Genomic DNA, 23,309 nt, shown 5'->3' with positions numbered 1-23,309 from the left:
CAAAAACCAATCATGAGACGTTCTTTTAATTTACACAAGTTTAAACAACAATAGAGCATTTATGACAGAGATTGTATCAATAATATATTTGTGAATAAAGAAATGAAAACATTGTAAAGTTATATCTTGCAAACCCCCAAGAATTAGTAAAGAAATAAAAGTGTTTTGCTCTGTAAAGTGAAAAATTTCAATCCAATAAATCTTACCGATTCTCTCCAGAAAATCAGAACCCGGAAAAAAAATAAAAAAATTTCTCATTCCTCTCATAAACAACATTATTTCTTCTTCTCTTTTTCTTTTATACTTTTCCAATTCCAATCAAGAACAAGTTTAAATCCTTTCAAGGCTGGAATCAAAGAAAGGAAAGACAGAAAAAGATAGATAGATAGACTTGGAAGCTTAATTTTATTTCACCACCTCCAATTATTTGCATATTTCAAAGGTTTTTTTTATTCTCCTATTTATTTATTTTGTTCCTACAATTCCCACTCCCACTTCCTCCCCCATAAAACTGAATTTCAATCATGTTGACTTCATTGCGTAATCAAGTGAAAAGTTCAGCAGTGACAAAGAGATTGTTATCTTCATCTTCTGTTAGATCCCAAGTTATTGGATCAAATGTCAAAGGTCAAGATTTCAATGCTGCCAAGTATATGAGTCAAAAATACCACGTCGTTGACCACGAATATGACTGTGTTGTCGTTGGTGCCGGTGGTGCTGGTTTGAGAGCAGCTTTCGGTTTAGTCTCTGAAGGTTTCAAAACCGCCTGTGTTTCTAAATTGTTCCCTACCAGATCACATACTGTTGCCGCACAAGGTGGTATTAACGCTGCTTTAGGTAACATGCACGCAGATGACTGGCATTGGCATTTCTATGATACCGTTAAAGGTTCCGATTGGTTAGGTGACCAAGATGCTATTCATTATATGACTAAAGAAGCCCCAGCTTCTATTTACGAATTGGAACATTATGGTGTCCCATTCTCAAGAAATGATGAGGGTAGAATTTATCAAAGAGCTTTTGGTGGTCAATCCAAAGAATTTGGTAAAGGTGGTCAAGCATACAGAACTTGTGCTGTTGCTGATAGAACTGGTCATGCCTTGTTGCACTCCTTATACGGTCAATCTTTGAGACACGACTGTCATTTCTTTATTGAATTCTTTGCCATGGATTTGATGATGAAGGATGGTGCTTGTATTGGTATCATTGCTTATAATGAAGAAGATGGTACTTTGCACAGATTCTTTGCTAACAGAACCATTATGGCTACTGGTGGTTACGGTAGAGCTTACTTCTCTTGTACTTCTGCTCACACTTGTACTGGTGATGGTTACGCTATGGTTTCCAGAGCTGGTTTGCCATTAGAAGATTTGGAATTTGTTCAATTCCATCCATCGGGTATTTATGGTTCCGGTTGTCTTATCACTGAAGGTGCTAGAGGTGAAGGTGGTTTCTTGGTTAACTCTGAAGGTGAAAGATTTATGGAAAGATATGCTCCATCAGCCAAAGATTTAGCTTCCAGAGATGTTGTTTCTAGAGCTATCACCATGGAAATTAACGAAGGTAGAGGTGTTGGTCCAGAAAAGGATCACATGTACTTACAATTGAGTCATATTCCAGCTCCAGTGTTGAAAGAAAGATTACCAGGTATTTCTGAAACTGCCCACATTTTCGCCGGTGTTGATGTTACTAAAGAACCAATTCCTATCTTACCAACTGTCCATTATAATATGGGTGGTATCCCAACCAATTGGAAAGGTGAAGTTTTGAAAAAGAGTGCTGATGGTAACGATGAAGTTGTTCCAGGTTTGTTAGCTTGTGGTGAAGCTGCTTGTGCTTCTGTACACGGTGCCAATAGATTGGGTGCCAACTCTTTGTTGGATTTGGTTGTTTTTGGAAGAGCTGTTGCCCACACCATTAGAGATAACTTGCAACCAGGTACTCCAATCCCAGATCACGCTAAAGATATTGGTTATGAATCAATTGCTAACTTGGACAAACTCAGAAACGCCAACGGTTCTAAACCAACTGCTGATATCAGATTAGAAATGCAAAAGACTATGCAAAAGGGTTGTGCTGTGTTTAGAACTCAAGAAACTTTGGACCAATGTGTGGAGCATATTGGAGAAGTGGACAAGAGCTTTGAAGATGTCAAGACTACTGACCGTTCTATGATTTGGAACTCAGATTTGGTTGAAACTTTGGAATTACAAAATTTGTTGACTTGTGCTACCCAAACTGCTGCATCTGCTGCTGCTAGAACAGAATCAAGAGGTGCTCATTCTAGAGATGACTTCCCAGATAGAGATGATGTCAACTGGAGAAAACACACATTATCTTACCAAGAAACCGTTGGTGGTCCAGTGAGATTGGATTATAGAGATGTTGTCAAGACCACATTGGACGAAAACGATTGTAAACCAGTCCCACCAGCCAAGAGAGTGTATTAAAGTCATTAGTTAGTATTTTTTTGAAAGAAAATAGTCATGTGTAGAAACACATAGTAAATATATTTATAATTAGTTTTATTTGTATTTTGTCGTACGTAGCTCCAAGGATATTGTTGTTGATGTCAACGACTGAATTAGAATATGCTTATTGAAACACTAAAAGAGCTGGACTTTATACATACAGTCAAATCTATTGGTTCTAATTTTACACATATACAACAGTTTTCTATTCATCTACAATAAAATCATCATCGTCATCTCCATCACTCATAACAATATCGTCTTCTTCATCCTCATCCTCGTCATCACTATCTATAATGACCGGTTTTTTCTTAGTATTTCTCTTTGTTGTAGAAGCAGTTTCTCTAGTTCTTCTCTCTTTTGGTTCTGGTTTATCAAAATTTCCTAATATTTCAAGATCTTCTAATTCGTCTAAAATAGACTGCTTACCGGAGGATTTCAGTTTTTTAGATTTTTCAGCAGCTGGCGTAGCAGACCTTGATTTGGCCTCTTTTTTAACTTTAGTGGAAGAAGACAGATTCAAATTAAATATATCCTCATCATCATCGTCATCACTGAAAAGTGTAATTGTTTCAATTTCTTTATTTGATGTTGCTCTACCTGATGGTTTAGTTATCTTTTTAGCACTACTACTTGATGAAGAGAAGAATGATAAAATATCATCTTTTTCTTTAGGCTTGGAAGAAGATGACGCTTGCGGTTCATTTGAAGCCTCTTTCTTAACAACTGGCTTAGCTGAAATACTTTTCTTTTCTTTTGGTTCAACTTTGACTTTTTTATTATTTGGCTGGTCTTTGGTAGCAGTAGCCTTGGCTCTTCTCTTTGTCGATTTTTTCTTCCCGTTAGAAGCCAAAGATTCTCTTTCTTGTTCGTCACGAAGTAAAAACTTGTCAAATTCAGCCAAAAATTCATCTAAATCTTGGTTCCAAAGATCCTTTGCTGATTTCGACAATAATGCATTCAATTCTGCTTCCTTTTGATCACGTTGTTGCATTATTCTCATAAAACGTTCATAAGTTAAAGACCAAATTGCCATACCCAACAAATAATCATAGGATGAATAAATTGTTTCTGGAACATGGGCTGCTTGTTCGGGCTCTCCTTCTTGAATATTAGCTACAGAGGTATTACCGACGTCTTCGTCACCTTCTTGTTCTTGTGTTTCCTCTTCCTCATCGGCATCGTCACCAGTCAATAATTCTTCACTGGATTTGATTGGTTTCCCATCTTTACTGAATTTTGTAAAATTATGTTCTTCTAGCAATGCAACCAATTGTTTCTTTTTCTTGTTAGCAACACTCAATTGTTTCTCAATTATCATCTTGATAAATCTCGCCTGTTCACTCAACATCAACAATTGATTTTGTAAATTGTCAGTCATATAATCTTTTCTCTTTTGATAGTATTCTAATCGAACATAATAGAAATCTTTAATTATTTCTAAAACATCATTATATTTTTTGATTCTACCCATAGGATCAAAGGCAACCATATTGGCCAAACTCAATGAAGAAACCAACTTGAACCTCTCCAAAAGACCAATACGCAACGACTTTTGCATTTCCGCATCAGTCAATTTGACAACAAACCTGATCGATGTAGTATGGTGTTCTTCCATATCTTTAATCCATGGCTGGGTCTTTTCATTCCCAAACCCACTGAGCAAAAATTCTTTGACGTTGTTAGTCCAAGTTTTGACTGGGATTTCAGTAATTTCAACTGTATTCAGATCAATTTGTTCGATTCGTCCAGAAACTTTAAACTTTTGCGGTCCCATTGGTTCAAGGTCACCACCCCATCCTTTATACCATGGTGTCATCTCCTGCAATTCTTCACCATTCATTAATCTTCTGATATTTGTAACAAGATCTTTTGGATTGTATGAAGGAATATTTGTAGACCAACCGGTACCAATACCTTCAGCACCATTTACCAAAATCATAGGCAAAACTGGCAAGTACCATTCAGGCTCAACAGTTTGCTCATCATCTTGAACATAAGTGTACAAGGGATCATCCAATGGATTGAATATTTTACGAGTAATCTCACTCAATTCTGTGAAAATATATCTCGCAGCAGAGAAATCTTTACCACCAGCAGCACGCGAACCAAAAGAACCATTTGGTTTTAATACGTTAATGTTGTTTGATCCAACGAAATTTTGGGCAAGACCAATTATAGTTTGCACTAATGACTGTTCACCATGATGATATCCCGTGTTTTCACTCACATACCCTGCTAATTGTGCAACTTTAATTTCACTTCTCAATTTTTTCTTGAAACAACCATACAAGACTTTTCTTTGACCTGGTTTGAACCCATCTAAAACCGACGGAATCGATCTTACATTATCAGACATTGAAAACAAAATCAACTCTTTGTTGATAAAATCACTTATTGGAATTTCAGTAATCTCAGGATCAAGATGGGTACCTGGTAAAAACCCTTGTAACCATTCCTTTCTTTCATCAGCTTTCTTTTTCAGAAATGCTAAATCAATGTAATCTTTATCTTCACCTTGCAATGCATGAAATCTCTTTAAATGACGATCCAAGGCAGTAAAATATTCACGTGCTTCCATAGGAGTAGAAGTACCCAAACCTTTGTAATACTTCTGAGTCCAACGACATTGTTTCCCTTCAGTATCTCTCCAATGCTCAAATTCCGGCATTGTGTAGAATGGTATAACACGTTTACCACCAGCACCTCTTGCTTTAACAGTGACTTTGACAATAGGGGTAATAAACTCAAGTAAGAATCCGGGAATGTCTAACAATCCAGGGAAAGATGTTTCTAAAAAGTTAATAATTAACCCCTTGATATGCGACCCATCCTGATCTTGATCTGTCATGATCATAATATGACCATATCTCAATGATTTGATATTTTCAGCTGTGTAAACTTTTTTATGTTGCAACCCAATAATTTGTTTCAATGAGTTGATTTCTGCATTTTTGGAAATTTGATCTGCCGAAGCTTCACGAACATTCAATAATTTACCACGTAACGGGAAACATCCATAATAATCTCTCCCAACAACGGAAAGCCCAGCAACAGCTAAATTCATAGCAGAAAGCCCTTCTGTTAAGATCAAAGTACAATTGTGTCCATCTTTTGTACCAGCTTTGTTTGCATCAACCAAATTAACTTGACCCTTAATACGCAGTTTTCTACTACCATCGGCTTTTTGAAGTGCCTTGTCTTCGTTGGCGTTGGCAATAGCTCTGATTTTATCTACTATACTGGTTTTCAAAATACGGTTGATTAAGTTATCATTAGCAACAAACTTATCTTTACCACCAAATTGAGACACTTTTGTTGTTAATTGTTCTTTAGTCTGGGAAGTGAAAGCAGGGTTTTCAATAAGACAGTTGATAAATAAAAACATATTATCCCTCACTTCTTGAGGCTTAATCATAAGTTTCTTCTTACCTTTTTCCTTCTTGGATAAGGTCTCTACTAACTTATTGATTATTTGATCGGAAACGTATTTGACATGTGTACCTCCAGATGTTGTGGCAATGGAGTTGACAAAACTGACTTGATTAAATGAACCATCACTAACAGCAAATGCAACTTCCCATCTATCATTAAACACTTCATGTACAATGGTGGTGAAATTTTTAATGGTTCCATCTTGTGGTTCAGGTTCAGGTGACCTTTCTTTGATAGCTTTGACATACATTTCCACGTAACCTTTAAAACTGGAGATGTTCAACCTCTTATCATTTAAATAAATGTTACAGTTTTTCACAGTACCACATAAATCATAAACTCTTCTTCTTAAAACAGATAAAAGATCATTATCCAAACAGTCCATATCGAATTTACTCAAGTCGGGTCTGAAAGTAATCTTGGTATATTCCTTTTTGGTTCTTAAAGTGGTGATTTTTGGTTTTGACACATTTGACATATTATTTGTCCAAGATTGTTTATACAATTTCCCCATATTCAAATCAGCAGTTTCCACTTCAAATTGGGTAGAGAAAATATTACACAACTTAGCACCAAACCCATTTCTACCACCAGTAACTTTTTTCTGGTCGTCATCATAGTTGGAAGAAGTTAACAAGTTACCAAAAATCAATTCAGGAATGTACATATTTTCTTTGGTGTGCATTTCAATTGGTATACCTTTCCCATCATTCATTACTTCTATTATGTTGTTTTCAGCATCGATTTTGACTCTGATATTCTTCATACTGGGATCTCTGATTTTGTTATCAGCAGCATTAACTAGAATTTCATCAAAGATTTTATACAACCCAGGAACAATAGTGACTTCTTTGAACACCATAGATTCAGTTTCTGCGTCAAAACACCACATTTCTGTTTTGGTTTTCTCAACAGATCCGATATAAGTATCGGGTCTTTTTAAAATATGCTCTAATTGGGAAAGCTTTTGATATGTCTCTGAAGCATTGGTAGGCTTAGGGGTCGATGAACGCGATGAACTGACAGTGCTATTGGTTGCATCACCAAGAGGTTGTTTCAGTTTTGAAGACGCGTTTTTCTTGGTGGATTTTTTAGAAGTTGGAACAAAATCATCTTCTGACCCATCAGTAAAATAATCAGATTCTGATTCAGACATTGTAGATGAGTGATTCAATCAAACAATAATTAAGAATAGATTATTATTTGGTTGTAAAGGAAAAGAAAATAATAGAAGTATCAATCTCAAATCAAATCAAATTTGGCAACGCACAGAGGAAAAAAATCATCAACAGTACAATTTTTTTTGTTTTGATTTTAGATGATGATCTGTGTGAGTATTGTTGTAAATGCGAGAATTTTAATTGTTAGTGTTCCTTTTGTCTCTCAAGACACGCTTAATCCTAATTATGCTTCGCGTCAATATATTTTTGTTACCATTAAACACTCCTATACATATATTAAATCTTAAACATCTATATAACCCTTTTTTAAGTACGTAGTGAGTTATTTCTTCTTTTTCATTATTTCATTTTGAATTCTTTCAAATTCATCTTCATCTATATCTTTAGGAGATCTTTTCTTACCCTTTTTATCCTTGTATTTACTTTCCAAATTATTAATTAAATCATCTAATCGATTTGCTTGACGACTTTTAATCAAACTAGTCAAATCTTGACCTTTTTTAGGTTTGTTTTGAAGTAGTTGCTGTAACTCCTCTGCTTGTTTCGCCTCTTTGGCTAACTTCTTTAACATTTGTTTTACTTTAGTTTTTCTTGATTTAGTATATTTCTCCCATGATTTTCGTACACTATCATTGACTTGTAAATTATTCAACTCTTTATCAATAATCTTATAAACTCTTTGTTCTTCTGATTCAGTGAATTCTAAATGTGGAATCAATTCAAATAATTTAAGAAAATCTCCATCGTAATAAATGAAATTGTTCAAAATATCATATTTTTCCTCTTCGGAACCTTGATATTTTAATCTGTCTTCTTCAACCATCTCAACGGTTATTTTTTCATTAATGGATTCAAAATAATCTTTCCAATCAAACCCTTCATCTTCTAAATCATAATCTGCTAATGATCCTGTATTGTCATATCTCTTCCTTTTCACGGGATCATTTAATATACTGAATGCAAATTGTATTTTGGTGAACATTTCTTGTTGTTTATCCTTGTCATTATCATTGTTGTTTTGTCGTAACTTGTCGGGATGGTATTTGAGACAAAGTTTTTTATATGTTTTTTTAATCTCTAGTGGACTACAGTCCTTTGATACCCCTAATGTTTCATAAGGGTCAATATCAGGGAATGGAATACCCATATTTTAATGAAATCTAGTTGTTAAGAAACAAATCAAAATAAGTACAAATTTTTTTTTTTTCTTTCTTCTTACCACTAAATTTTTTTTTAGTTCCTTAAACTTCTTTGCCTTTTCTCTCTCTCTATAGTAACATAATTTCAAATACCGAGTAGGAATACACAACCCCAACATCTAACCAGCCATACATTTACATATTTATAATTACATATTAAAACATCGTCAAATTAAAATAATACACAACACTAATAGAATTATATAAATATATTTTTCCTTTTTAAAAAAAAATTACAAAAATATTACCACTTCTTACAAAAAAAAAAACTCCAAACTTATCCCCCTTATTTCTTCCCTCTCTTCAATTGTTCGATTTCACGATAAGCTGATTCTAATTCATGTTTCAATTTCTCATTTGAAGCACTCAATTCACTAACAGCTTGTTCAGTTAACAATTTTTCCAAAGTCCATTTTTCAATATTATTGTTTTCATTTTCTTTCAATCTTTTAATGTATTCAACTGCTCTTTGTAAAATCTGGGCTTTATTGGTATCGGTAGTTGGTATCAATCTGGCCAATTCTCTTATACCAGTATTTATGGATTCTCTTCTTTTTCTTTCAACTTCCTTATGATTTTCTCTTCTTTGTCTATGCCATTCCTCTGATCCGTGTGGAGGTTTGGCTGAATTAGTGGGTTCGGTTTTGAAGTTTGTTTGAGCAAGCTGTTGATGGTACTGATACTGTTGATGTTGATCAGCAAGGTTTTGTTGATTCGTAAGTTGATCCTTTGGAATGTCGATTTCTTGATGAGAAGATTGAGTTTCCTCTCTAGGGTTCAAATTATCCTTCGTCTCCTTATCATCTTTGTCCAATGCAGATGTTTGATTAGTACTGGATTCGGTTTGTTCTAATTCTTTGCCTTGTTCGTTATTAACAGCAGCCACTGCAGCAGTAGCAGTGTCAGTGTGGGCAGAATCAGAAGCTTGTTGGGTTAACAATTCAGCATCGATTTCCATATCATCTTTAGAAATCTTATTGGCTTTTTTCTTCTCCTGATGTTCTTCGTCTTTTTCTAATGTTCGTTTATGACTCTAAATAAAAAAATAAGAACAGTATTCATGTTAGTCGTTGTTGTCTGAAGAATGTGTTGCATGTAATGAAGTGAGGGTGCAAATGATAAAGTTTGTCTGTTGCAAATAAAAACGTGATCTTGGAAGTTGCCTGAACAAAAATCAATACAAAATGAAAACAACTTCGTAGTAAAATTTGCTTTGTCTGTACTTAATTGCATAAACCACTTCACATCATATATTCAAACACATTTGAAGTTCATATCCAGACTTCTTGGTGTAGTAAACTACAATACATACTTTTACCATTGGTGTAGTAAATGTTTAGTGTAAGATAGTTAGAGTGTGAAAGAAAACAAAAACAACCAAAAAAAAAAAAAGATGGTGATCACGTTGTTGGCACGTTTTTTTTTTTTCAAGATTTCTAATGTATTTACTATTAGTTGCCATACAAATCTAATTTGTATAATAATTATCATCAGAGAGTGCGTGTGAAAATCGTTTTTTTCTCCTGCCCCCTTTTTACCTCGTGACAAGGCAAAAAATGAGAAGAAGAAGACGAAGTGGTTGGCAAATCTATTTTTTTAGTAATGTTTTTGTCACGAAATAATCACGTGTTCCATTATAGAAACTGAAGCTCCCCCCACTCACAAAAAGCAATCTGTGAATAAAAAACCAATTTTCAAACGAATAACGTATATACGAACACCAACAGACCCTAGCATTGCCGTGCTTTTCAATGGTTTAGATCTGATAAACGGTTGCTCCAAACACATCTCACAATAAACAGAGAAGTCATTCTAAAGAAAACGATAACCAGAAATAACCTTCTTGATCATATGTTTTCCAGAAGATCGGGAATTGAAATGTTTGAATATTTTACTAGGTAAATGTGAATATGCGCTTAGAGGGATTGAATATTTTGTATGTATGCGCTTACAGCTTCCGGTATCAACCAAAACTAATTCTTTTTTTTTTTTTTCTTTAAGTATGAGCGCTCACTACGATAACCACCATTTCATTTATTCAATATTTGTTTCTTTGTTTCTTTTTTTTTCCCTCGTCTTCTATTCATCACCTTAATTGCTTTTATCGGAGATGAGAAACTTTCGCATCAACTGATCTTCCAAACACTAAAAATATACTTTACTAATAATTTGTTGACACAAAAACGCAACCACAATAGTTTAAAGGAGAATTATAGCAATCACTCACTTCACTTACTTCACTTTCTCTTTCACCCATCCACACCAAACATTTCGACTCAGCCGGCCGCCAACAAAAAACAAAAAGATTATGCATACGGAACTCTATTGTCCCTAACACTAAAACGAGATCATTCCACCACCTCAAATTCACCTAGTGTTATATTTGCTGCCTAAGTGGAAATTAATGTATGAATTGAAAAATCTTTGTAATTAATATATAAGGAACCCCCCGTCCCACCCTATCTTGTCGTTTTTTTTAAAAAAATTTATTTCTTTCTTTTTACTATCATCAATCACAACTTATAATATATCATTTTATATTATATTTCATTTAAAACTCACAAATTATCAAATTTACAATGTCCGAAATTACTTTAGGGAGATTCTTCTTTGAAAGATTACATCAATTGAAAGTTGACACCGTTTTCGGTTTACCAGGGGATTTCAACTTGGCTTTATTAGATAAAATTTATGAAGTTGAAGGTATGAGATGGGCTGGTAATGCCAATGAATTGAATGCCGGTTACGCTGCCGACGGTTACGCCAGAGTCAATCCAAATGGTTTATCTGCTTTAGTCAGTACTTTCGGTGTCGGTGAATTGAGTTTGACTAATGCCATTGCTGGTTCTTATTCTGAACACGTTGGTGTCATTAACTTGGTTGGTGTTCCATCATCTTCTGCTCAAGCTAAACAATTGTTGTTGCACCACACTTTAGGTAATGGTGATTTCACTGTTTTCCACAGAATGTTCAAGAACATTTCTCAAACCAGTGCCTTTATTGCTGATATTAACTCTGCTCCAGCTGAAATTGACAGATGTATCAGAGATGCTTATGTTTACCAACGTCCAGTTTACATTGGTTTACCATCCAACTTGGTCGATATGAAAGTTCCAAAATCATTATTAGACAAAAAGATTGACTTATCATTACATCCAAACGACCCAGAATCTCAAACTGAAGTTATTGAAACCGTTGAAAAATTGATTTCTGAAGCTTCTAACCCAGTTATCTTGGTTGATGCTTGTGCCATCAGACACAACTGTAAACCAGAAGTTGCCAAATTGATTGAAGAAACTCAATTCCCAGTCTTCACTACTCCAATGGGTAAATCAAGTGTCGATGAATCCAACCCAAGATTCGGTGGTGTTTACGTTGGTAGTTTGTCCAAACCAGAAGTTAAGGAATCTGTTGAAAGTGCTGACTTGATCTTATCTATTGGTGCTTTATTATCTGATTTCAACACTGGTTCATTCTCATACGGTTACAAAACTAGAAACATTGTTGAATTCCATTCTGATTACACCAAGATTAGACAAGCTACTTTCCCAGGTGTTCAAATGAAAGAAGCTTTGCAAAAATTATTGACAACCGTCAAGAAATCAATCAATCCAAACTACACTCCAGTTCCAGTTCCAGAAACCAAATTAATCAACACCCCAGCTGCCCCATCAACTCCATTGACTCAAGAATACTTGTGGACTAAAGTTTCATCTTGGTTCAGAGAAGGTGATATCATCATCACTGAAACCGGTACTTCTGCATTCGGTATCGTTCAATCACGTTTCCCAAAGAACTCTATTGGTATTTCTCAAGTCTTGTGGGGTTCCATTGGTTACACTGTTGGTGCTACTTGTGGTGCTGCCATGGCTGCTCAAGAATTAGACCCAAAGAGAAGAGTCATCTTATTCGTTGGTGACGGTTCCTTACAATTAACCGTTCAAGAAATCTCCACCATGTGTAAATGGGAATGTAACAACACCTATCTTTTCGTTTTGAACAATGATGGTTACACCATTGAAAGATTGATTCACGGTGAAAAAGCTCAATACAATGACATTCAACCATGGAACAACTTGCAATTATTGCCATTATTCAATGCTAAAGATTACGAAACTAAGAGAATTTCTACTGTTGGTGAATTGAATGATTTGTTTGCCGACAAAGCTTTTGCTGTTCCAGATAAGATTAGAATGGTTGAAGTCATGCTTCCAACTATGGATGCTCCAGCTAACTTGGTTGCTCAAGCTAAATTATCTGAAAAGACCAATGCTGAACAATAAATGTGTTGTTGAACAGCAAAGAATTTATGATAGCTATTTTTACTCCTTTTGTTGTGGTGTTTGTTTTTCACGATTTCAACTAGATAAAAGAGTATTATGACTTTGTTTTGTTTTTTTTTAGTTCTAGAGTTGATTTTATAAAGGATAAATATATAAAGAAAGATTTTTAATTATAATTATTAGATTTTTGTAAATGGTGTTGAGCTTATGAATTGATAGATAGATAGTAGTAGTTCTGATCTTGTTAAACGCTCACGTGATATCATAAGAAAAATTCACTATTAACAACAGAAGATTACGTTAGATAGAGTAAAGAAAGGTGCAAGTATTTTACAACAATTAGCCATGAACCATCTATTTGCCAAGATAATCTTAACTTCTAATTTCTTGAATATCATCGTATGAATCTCAAATAAGTTTGTTCAAAAGTTTCTTTTTTTTTGGTTGAACATTTCTTCTCAATTTCAATGAAAAATATTATTATCAATCAACAACCAATATTATATCCAAGAAAATTCATTTAATAATAACTGTTGTGCTTAATAAGGAAGGGGGAGTTTCGGTATTTTATTCGATTTTCAGTCATACCAACAAACTTGATTTGTAACCTTGTTTCATTTATTATTTTCCCCAAATAAAAAGTATTTTTTTTTCGTAACTTTGGGTTTTCTTTCGGTTGAATTACCGATGGGCGTTGTTAATGCTACACAAGGATATCAAGTCAAAATACTGTCACTTGGATAATTTATACATGCTAGTGAGTATTCTTCAGAGTACGTTATTATAACATCATTATACATCTTTCAGTAAAGTCTGTTTGGTAGGTTTTCATCAGAGATTGGGGTTGTTATCTATTTATTTCATAGTTCAGTTAATTTCAAGATACTGAAAATTTCTAGTCTACATTCAGAACAAGTTACCACGATGGTTTTGAAAAAACACATATATATTGAATAAAAACACAATTTAATCAAAGACAAAGCCTGTAGGGTTTACTCAAATTAAACCTAAAACAAAAACAAAAAATGTACCAATACTGAAACTTGTTAAATAATTAGCAGCTCCTGAACTTGTTTTAGAGCCGGTATTTTGGTTATCATTAATAGCACCATCAGTTTGTGTAGTCATGCCAGTGTTAGATGCTGGTGTATTGTCAGCAGTGAAAAAGTCCATGATTGACAGAGTACTATCATCATAATATCCCCAATCCGAATCTTCAGTTGCCTTTGAACAAACTGATTTTGATACAGAAGCAATGATACTGGTAAAACAATCACAGCTTTTCAAATTGCTCAAAAAAATTTCATTTCCACATAAACAACCATAATAGTCTTGGTATGAAACATCGTCATCATAGTAGCCACATGCATCTTCTTGATCCAGGGCTTTATCACAGTATGAATTACAACCATAGTACAGGTAATCTTTGTTGTAGATTCTTTGAGCAGCTGTAACAATCAGAATTAAGGTAAATAATATAATAATGAACTTCATTGTTGAGTAATTTGAATTTTGTTTTGTAGAGAAAGTCTTTATAACTATGATTCATTGAATATGGATAGATTCATCTGTATTTATACCAAATCCTCTTGGAGGTGTAATTGATATACCATGACCAATTCCCCATTTGTTTTGCAGAAAATGTATTTACGAACTTTTCGCTATCAACCTCGTAGTGCTGTTTATTGGATTGATTAGTTGTGGACTACTTTTGATATTACGTAATCGTGATATTCATTTAGTACCAGGAAGTTGACCTACCCCAGGTTTATTATTGGTAGAAAGCTGTACTAATTGATGTTTTGGAAGAGTCAATTGAAACCTAAACGAACAAGTACTACGACACATAATATGATCACTTTTATTTTTAGCACCTTCTTATCTCAGTATGCATATTTTATCTTTTGTTTGTAGTAATTATTGTAATCACTGTAATTAATGACTTTATGAATTTACTAGAATCATCTTTTATTTGAATATACCTCGTGTATTCTCCATGGTAGAGTCGTAAGTTATTCTTTCTCAAGATAAGTTGATTTGCGGGGATATACATTAATGAGTGTTGTTATTTTTAGCTGCGCTAATTTTCCGACATTGAACATGAGATTAGTTTCGATACAGCTTATGTCAGCAAATCACTAGAATTTTTGTAGTAGTGATCAAATCTTGGTTTAGACAATACTTATATGTATGGTCTCTACTCGTTTGATAAATATGTATTTCGTTGGAGACGTATAATAGATAAATCCAGTGGATATCGACAACGAATTGGCTAGCTCCACTAGTCTATACACTATTCCAATTGTAACCCAATGACGATTATTAATTTGAATCACAGAGATAAACTATGAGGTCAGTTGCGATTATGGTTTTCGAAAGTATTGTATTGTGGAAGAAGTTGATCTATACTAGAACTGTAACTACTTTTTGTCCTTGTTTTGATTCTACAAAATCTGTTATACATTCACGCACTAGCCGAAAACTTCAACTTCTTCAGTTGCATATATTAAATACATTCTTCAACATAAACATAGCAGTTTTGCAATTGATAATACTCTTACTAAATGCTGGGTTGTGCCAAGGATGAATATTACAAGACACACCGGTGTCGTGCATTTTGTTCAATATATGTCACCGCCTAACACATCCGAAATTATTATATTCTTTAATGGGTTACAACAAATAAAACGGTCAAACCGGACTTCTTACCCGAACAAAAGTATCCATGTTACAATGATCAACGATATTATATCTCCCAAGACTTTAGAGACTAATGGAAAAAGAAACTTTTTCGGGGGTGGTCCCCATCAAACAATCTTCCAGAACATTTGAAAACAAAAAAAAAAAAAGAAATCAATTTCGTTTTGCAACTATTGATCACTATACTACTAAATAGAAAACCACCAAAAAGAAACCAACTCTAATCTATATGAATTGAAAAACTATAAATTCAACCAATATCCATTCCTGTTTTCCACAAAAAATTTTTCTAGATTAATTCTTTCCCATCATTACAAACCAATCATCATCCGCAATATGAAATTGTTCCAGAATATCCTTATTTCAATCGCTTTACTCACTCAATTAATTTTTGCTATCGAAATTGCTGAAAATAAAGTTGATCGTGGCTCCATCACTTTAAATTTAGGTGATATCATTATTTATACTGGTGCTACTTGGTCTATCATTGACAATGCTTATACCAATTTTGTTGGTAAATTAGATGTCAGAGCTGATGCTGGGTTATATATTACCCTGACTTCTCATCTTTTGGCACTTCAAGTCAGTTTAACAACTATACTTCATTCCATCACCAATAATGGTATTATCTCCTTTGATTCACGTATTTCAAGAACATCATCTTCTTATGACTTGAGAGGTATTTCCTTCACTAACAATGGGGAAATGTATTTTGGTTCTTCTGGAGAATCATCAAGTTCCACTTCACTTACTTCTGCTCTGTGGTCTAATACTGGGTTATTGCTGTTTTTCCAAAATCAAAGAACTTCCGGTACTGTAAATCTTGGGGTTTCAATGGGATCTATTACTAATGATGGACAAATCTGTTTAAATAATCAAGTTTATGAACAAACAACTCAAATTAAGGGTTCGGGTTGTTTCACTGCTAAAGGGGATTCCACTATTTATATTGCCAATGTTGTATTAGCCGTTTCCTCCAAACAAAATTTTTATTTAACTGATAAAGGTTCATCAATGATTGTTCAAGCTGTATCAACCACACAAACATTTAATGTTTATGGTTTCGGTGATGGTAACAAAATTGGTTTGACTCTTCCCTTAGTTGGAACTATTTTCAATTCAGCTTTCACTTATGATACTGCTTCTGGTATTTTGACTTTAAGAAATACTTTGCTTGAACAAAAATTCAACATTGGTACAGGGTACGAGCCATCTAAATTCCAAGTGGTTACTGATTCTGGATCAGGTACTCCATCCACAGTTTTAGGGTCAGTTGCTTATTATGGCCATGTTCCAACAAGAACTTTACCTAAATCTTGTCAAATTCCATGTAAACCAATTCCAAAAGCACCAGGTACTCAACCAACAGAATACACTACCACCATCACAAAAACAAATACTGCTGGTAACACTGTAACTGAAACTGGTGTTGTTAATATTCTGACCGATAAAGCTGGATCTTGGTTCACCACCACATCAATTTTCCCAACCTTGACAACTGCTATTGCTGCACCCACCTCAACTGCTATGTCCACTGATTTATCTTCTAGTGTCAATATTCCTGTTGAAACTTCATCAAATGAAAGCTCATCAATTACTTTGGCAAGTTCTGAATCATCAGCTGTTCAAACTTCATCCATTGAAATCCCAGTTTCCAGTCATATTTCTGCTAATCAAGAGTCATCTTCTATTGGCGAATCCTCTGTTAATGGCAGTACTATGATTTCCAGTGAATCTGCTCTTGAATCTGCTAGTGAATTTACCATTGCTCAATCTTCTGATGTTGAATCATATTCTTCGAGTGAACATTCTATTACTCACGAATCTTCTGCTATCACCTCATCATCTACTACCATTGAGACACATGTTACTGAATCATCCGTTGTTGTTGACTCGTTCACTTCTGATTCATTGTTTGTTAGTGAAACACAAGATCCCAAAGCATCTTCTTTTTCGATTGTCACACCAAGTGATTCTATAATTGTCAATGAATCATCTATCCCTGAATTATCTACCAGTGTTGGTGCAGTCTCAACCTCAACTTCATCTTCTGAAATATCATCTAATTCATATTTCCCTAGTGAAACACATATCTCAAAAGTATCTTCTTCTGCTGAACCAACATTTGTTACCCCAAGTGAATCAATAATTATCAACATTTCTGAACCAGCAGTTAGCACTGATTCTGTCCAACCATCTACTGAACCACAACCTGATATGTCATCTGTGATTGCTGAATCTTTAATTTCATCAACTGTCAGTGCTCTGGAAATAGAATTATCATCTACTATGGAATTATCCCATTCTGAATCATTGTTAGCCAAACAATCAGAAACTATTAATCAATCTGAATCAAATTACATTAGTGAAACTTCAGCTGTTCCAACTGCAAAATCTACTATTTCTGACAGTAAATTAACTTCCACTTGGGAATCTTCTAGTTTAGTCAATATGGAGTCAACATATTCTGTTGTCATAAGTGAATCTGAAATAACTCCAATTCCTGTTCATACTTCTGAATCGGCTACTGAATCAGCTGCTGAATCTAGTGATATCCAGACACAATTTACTTCAACTTGGACCGCCACAAAATCAGATGGTTCTTTTGTAACTGAGTCTGGTGTTATCAGTCAATCTGGTACTTCATTCACCACTATTGCTACATTCCCACCATTATACACATCATCAGATATTACTACTGAGTTTATTTCCACTTGGACCGCCACTAACTCTGATGGTTCTGTTACCACTGAGATTGGAGTTGTTAGTCAATCCGGAACATCGTTAACCACTATTGCTACCTTCCCACCATCATCAACTGAATCAGGAATTACCAGTGAATTCATTTCTACCTGGACTACCACCAGCTCAGATGGATCGGTTGCAACAAAATCTGGTGTTGTTATCCAATCCGGTACTTCCTTAACTACCATAGCCACATTTCCACCAATGTCTACTTCATCTGACATCATCACTGAATTTACTTCAACTTGGACCACTACCAATTCTGATGGATCAATAACTACTGAGTCTGGCATTGTTAGTCAATCTGGGACTTCATTGACTACTTTGACAATTTTTGAACCTGTCACTTCATTAGCTGTGCCGTCATATACTGTGATTGAAACTGAATTTACTTCAACTTGGACTACAACAAAATCTGATGGTTCTATTGTTACTGGATCTGGAATTGTTAGCCAATCAGGTACATCGTTAACAACTTTATCTACCTTTGCTCCATCATCATCATCATCTGAAATTGCTCCTGAATTTACTTCAACTTGGGAAATTGGCTCTTCAAATGAGTCTAATGTTGTTGAATCTAGTATCGTCAATCAATCCAATGAAAGTTTGACTAATAGTGTTAGTTCATATGAACCAGCCACTGAATCTGCTATTGTTAGCCCATCTGATCAAGTATTGACTAGTAGTGCTACCTCATTTGTATCAGCCAGTGAATTTTCAGCTGTTACCACTACCACTGTTGATTCTGCTTCTGCTTCTTCTTCTACTGATATAAACAATGACGTCACAGTTCTTGTTTCCCCATCGGAATCTGAAATCAATACTAGTAGCTCAATTTGGAATAATGAAAACAATGTCTCTGGTGCCGTTTCAACTTCAGAATCAACATCTATTGCTAATAATCATGATGGTTCATTATCCATGACCAAGACAGAACTGGAAATAAATGGGTTTTATTCAACTGAATCAAGTACTATGTTTGTCACTGCTACTATCACTAGTTGTAACAAATCTGATTGTTTTGAAAATGTTGTAACTTATGTTTCAAATGATTCTTATACCACCGTTACTACTGGACACTCCAATGATAACACTTCTGTTGATAACAATAATGTTCCTAGTACTTTGATTGAAAATGTTTCCAATACAGAGACTATCCCAGTTGTAACCAATACTGAGGAAGTTTCTACTACCGTTTATAATCCTTTAACTTCAACTTCAACTTCAAATATTGTTGAATCAAGCAACACATCAATTGTTGATAATGAAAATAATGGAGTTCACATCAATTCCGATGATATGACTGCTATGGTAACTGCAGTTGAAACCGGTAATGGTATTACAAATGGTACAAATTTCGTATCTCCATCAACTATTCCTAATGAAATTTCTGAAACTGGATCACCTGCTACTTCTATTGTTGGTACTTTGCCATATGAAAATGGATCTAATCAATTATCAATTGAAAATATTAAATATTTAATATTGGTAGTTTTTGGATTAATGATGATTATGTGATCATCATCCAACTGCAAAAAAAAAAGATCTTAACACCTCATTTTAATCCTTTGTTTGCTTTTTATTGTTGTTATAGATTTATAATAGAAATCTCTTTATTTATTTTAATTTAATTATACCATTAGTTAAAATCAATCATAAATAATCAATACTTTGTAATTTCAATATCTTTCCTTCATCGTTTCTTGGGAGTCAAATCAAGTCTTTTGCTTAATATCATAAAAAATTAAAGTATTGAGGTGTCTCTGAAGTGTGTAAAATCAAATTAAACAAAGTATATTACAAGTTAAACGATGAATTATAATCTAATGTAAATCACGTGGTCAAAGAACGAAACGACATTCTCCTCCACAAATTGGGTATCTATATACGACATAGATAATCTTTTTAACAACTTTGTAATATACAGTCCTTATCAAAAAAGAAAAGTTACATTCAATTGGAGGAGGAAGAGATCAACAACAACAACGATTTCTACTTTCAAGTTTATTTAATTTGTAATTTGTTTTTAAAAAAAAAATTTCTTCTACTTCTTTCTTTCTTTTGTTTTTTGGGCAAGAAAGTCGGCAATGAAATTCTGTTTTCCGGTTAAGTAGTAGATATGAGGTTTGATATGCAGTTAGGACGTCTAAGAATCGTTGCGACTCGAATTTGATCCTGATGTAAAAGCGATAATTTGGTGATTATTAAAATGTTGTTAAAATTAAAATAAAAATCTATAAAAGTACACACAAGTCAAAACTTGAATTAATGAGGATGTAAGTAAATATGTTTATGTTTTTTTTTTTAAAATGCAAAATCTAAATCTTCTTCAATTTCCATAAACCCATTATCAGAACTACCAGAAGGACTATTATTATGTTCTTGTTGATAAGCATCTTGTAATGCTAAATAACGATCAACTTTATTTTCAAAAGTATCAAGATCATGATTCAATTTGTATAAATAAGGTTCATATTTTATTGGTGGGAAATCAATTGCCAGTGACATTAATTTTGCCGTTGATTTACCAAAAGTCAATTGCATAATTTCCAGTTCATGGAAACTAGTAAATTCTTTAGCATTAAAAAATTGAATTAAAATATCATCATTATTTAAAAATTGTAATAATTCTGATTCATTCATATGTTTTAATTTTTCAAGTTCAGAATTTTTCAATTCTAATGGTTTTTTGGTTTTTTTAAATGGATTATCATGTTCTAAATCTGTAGAATATTGTAAATTTTCATATTCTTGTTCACTCATTAAATAAGAATAATCTTGTAATAAAGTATTACTTGGATCTTGAGATAATTTAGTGTTAAAACTATGATATTTGGTCCATTGATCACGATGTTTAATGAAATAATATAAATCTTCTTCTTTAACCCATAATCGAAGTTTAGCAATGAAAATATATCCACCATGAGAATTTGATGATAATCCACTTCGATATTCACGTGTTAATATTGTGGAATATCTTGATGGGATATAACCAATTTCACCTTCGACAGAAGATTTCATTAATGGTGATAATTCATCATATGAATTAAAATGATTATTACGACAATTATAAATTTGTAATAATTCATTAGCAGGTTTATAATTATTATCTTTAATTTCAAAATTTTTCGGTAATTCTGCTAAATCACTTTTTGGGGTTTCACTATTGGATAATGCTAATGCAGTTATATCAATATATAATCCAGTATCAATATCAATAAATCTGGCATCAATATTATTATTACCATTACCTTTTTCTCTTAATGTTATAAATGATCCAATATCTAAGAAATAACGTCCAAATCCATCTTCTGGATCTTCCACAACTATAGTTTGATTGAATTGTAAAGATAATTTATGTAAATCCATAATTGGTACTTGAACATCAATATCATTATCCCAGGGGAATGCCATACCATTCCAATACCATGATAATAATGAACCATGAGCTATCCATGTTGTGATACCACTTTTTCTAGTGAATGATAACCAAGTACGAATTAATCGATGCAAGGTTAATGATTGATCTACAGTTCCAAATTGAACACCATTGAAAAATCTCCAATCATAATGATCTCCCACAGTGGTACCAATTAATCTTGATTCAGCAAAATATTTTGGTGGACCTCCATGAGCTACTTTATCTTTAGAATATTCTAAACTTTGTAAATATTTTAGTTCTTTGATAGTCAATTTTTCTCCTTTATCTAAACGTTTAGTGTAATCAAATATAATTGAATCGGGATCATATTTAAAACTTTCCTTGGGGATATGTAATAAATAATCATTAATAACTTTTGCTGTATCTGGTTTATGATTTTTCTTCAATTTATGTAATTGTTGTAAAACATTTAATGAAACATCGAAATTATTATTGGCAAGGTATGATTCTGGGATACCATTTCTTAAAAGTGGTGCACTATGTTGAACATTCACGGAATATGAACCTTCAGAAGTTAAAAACAAAATCAGGGATGGTGGTGGTGCATATGAATAAAGAAATGATTTACCAGCAATAATGGCTTTTTGTGGAGTGGTTCTTCCAGGACTTTTGAAAACGTTAAATCCAGGATGAACAATTTGTTTATCACTATGATCTATAGAAAGTTTAGCATTAGGAACACACCAACTAGAAGGTTGAGTAATTTTTTTCACGGCATCTTCAACATCTTTAGCAACACTAGCTTTATCTTCATCAGAAAGTTTTTCAAATGCTTCATTGAAAAATGTCGTCATATCGATTTTTGCTCTATCAGAGTCTGAATCTGATTTGTCTTGGCTAGTCAGCATTTTGATTTCATCATCTCGTTTGACAAATTTAGAATGCTTTTGGTTTCCATCATTGGCTTTCTCTTCTTGTTGTTGTTGTTGTTGCTCTTGTAACTTATTCTTTTCTTCCTCAATTTTTTTCTTTTCTTCCTCTAATTTCTTCTTGTCTTCTTCTAATGCTTGTTTTTCTTGTTCATGACGTTGTTTTTCCTCTTCTTCAGCCTTCTTCTTTTCTTCTTCTTCCTTCTTTTTATCTTCTTCGGCTTTTTTCTTTTCTTCTTCAGCTTTACGTTTATTTTCATCCCATTGTTTAGCTAATTTTTCCATTTTCTTCTTTTCAGTTTCAATTTTTCTAGCATCTTCATGAGCATCTAAGATTGAACAATCTGGTTTATCTTTGTTGGGAGCTAATAAGTATTTGTTCAATACTGACATATCAACCCAATCATACCAATTAAAAGGTACTGTAATTGAATTCTCAGAAGAGGAAGAAGAAGAATCGTGATGGGCGGTTGTCATTTGTTGATCAAGATAATAATAATACATTGCTAAAGTGAATCTTGGATCAAATGGTTGAATCAATGGTTTTTCCACTGGTTTTGACGATTGCTCAGAATCCTCTAGGTTCTTATTATCTCTAGGTTTATTATATGTGAAATATGCTGGAATTTGTAAAGTTGCTTGATCATCATTAATTTTAGTATCAAGTGACCAAAATTTACTTTCTAAATCATGTTGCTTTTTTTCATCAACAATTTGTTGAACTTTAACATTGAAATAAGCTTCTGGATCATTTTTAGCTAAATAGTCAATGTTATAATTATTAGTTAGATAATTATAATCATATATTTTCAAGATTAAATCATCAAAATAATTGAATTTTTTACTATATGATGTAGTTGATAGTATGACAAATGAACCAAAAAATAATAACCCTGATATTAATGCTAATTGGAAATTTTTCCTTCTGGCCAGAAATATTAGATTGAAAATTCTAATAAAATATTGTGGAATTGTATTTGACAT

At 33.5% G+C, this 23,309-nt stretch overlaps 8 protein-coding genes across 8 annotated transcripts; 3 read left to right on the top strand and 5 right to left on the bottom strand. All coding sequences in view use genetic code 12, as the record gives it.

The window, feature by feature from the left end:
* Positions 1-524: 524 nt before the first annotated feature.
* SDH12 (Sdh12p) lies at positions 525-2,450 on the top strand (the record flags this gene model as incomplete). Its single annotated transcript, XM_710435.2, has 1 exon — positions 525-2,450. One exon carries the CDS (start codon positions 525-527, stop codon positions 2,448-2,450), a length of 1,926 nt encoding a protein of 641 aa, XP_715528.1.
* Positions 2,451-2,676: 226 nt separating this feature from the next.
* Positions 2,677-7,062, bottom strand: TOP2 (DNA topoisomerase 2; the record flags this gene model as incomplete). Its single annotated transcript, XM_710437.2, has 1 exon — positions 2,677-7,062. One exon carries the CDS (start codon positions 7,060-7,062, stop codon positions 2,677-2,679), a length of 4,386 nt encoding a protein of 1,461 aa, XP_715530.2.
* Positions 7,063-7,409: 347 nt separating this feature from the next.
* Positions 7,410-8,234, bottom strand: CAALFM_C406590WA (uncharacterized protein; the record flags this gene model as incomplete). Its single annotated transcript, XM_710438.1, has 1 exon — positions 7,410-8,234. One exon carries the CDS (start codon positions 8,232-8,234, stop codon positions 7,410-7,412), a length of 825 nt encoding a protein of 274 aa, XP_715531.1.
* A 338-nt stretch (positions 8,235-8,572) lies between these two features.
* On the bottom strand, positions 8,573-9,607 carry CBF1 (Cbf1p; the record flags this gene model as incomplete). Its single annotated transcript, XM_019475397.1, has 2 exons — positions 8,573-9,319; positions 9,599-9,607. The coding sequence occupies 2 exons, from the start codon at positions 9,605-9,607 to the stop codon at positions 8,573-8,575; spliced, it is 756 nt and encodes a 251-aa protein (XP_019330942.1).
* A 1,258-nt stretch (positions 9,608-10,865) lies between these two features.
* On the top strand, positions 10,866-12,569 carry PDC11 (indolepyruvate decarboxylase 1; the record flags this gene model as incomplete). The annotated part of the gene is made up of 1 exon (XM_710440.1): positions 10,866-12,569. The coding sequence occupies one exon, from the start codon at positions 10,866-10,868 to the stop codon at positions 12,567-12,569; it is 1,704 nt and encodes a 567-aa protein (XP_715533.1).
* Positions 12,570-13,565: 996 nt separating this feature from the next.
* Positions 13,566-14,063, bottom strand: PGA15 (Pga15p; the record flags this gene model as incomplete). Its single annotated transcript, XM_710441.1, has 1 exon — positions 13,566-14,063. The coding sequence occupies one exon, from the start codon at positions 14,061-14,063 to the stop codon at positions 13,566-13,568; it is 498 nt and encodes a 165-aa protein (XP_715534.1).
* Positions 14,064-15,605: 1,542 nt separating this feature from the next.
* Positions 15,606-19,532, top strand: IFF5 (Iff5p; the record flags this gene model as incomplete). Its single annotated transcript, XM_710442.1, has 1 exon — positions 15,606-19,532. The coding sequence occupies one exon, from the start codon at positions 15,606-15,608 to the stop codon at positions 19,530-19,532; it is 3,927 nt and encodes a 1,308-aa protein (XP_715535.1).
* A 786-nt stretch (positions 19,533-20,318) lies between these two features.
* Positions 20,319-23,309, bottom strand: MNN4 (Mnn4p; the record flags this gene model as incomplete). Its single annotated transcript, XM_710444.2, has 1 exon — positions 20,319-23,309. One exon carries the CDS (start codon positions 23,307-23,309, stop codon positions 20,319-20,321), a length of 2,991 nt encoding a protein of 996 aa, XP_715537.2.

Source organism: Candida albicans, chromosome 4 (genome assembly GCF_000182965.3).
Source record: "Candida albicans SC5314 chromosome 4, complete sequence".
NCBI lineage: Eukaryota > Fungi > Ascomycota > Pichiomycetes > Serinales > Debaryomycetaceae > Candida > Candida albicans.
This window is presented reverse-complemented; position numbering and strand designations above follow the sequence as displayed.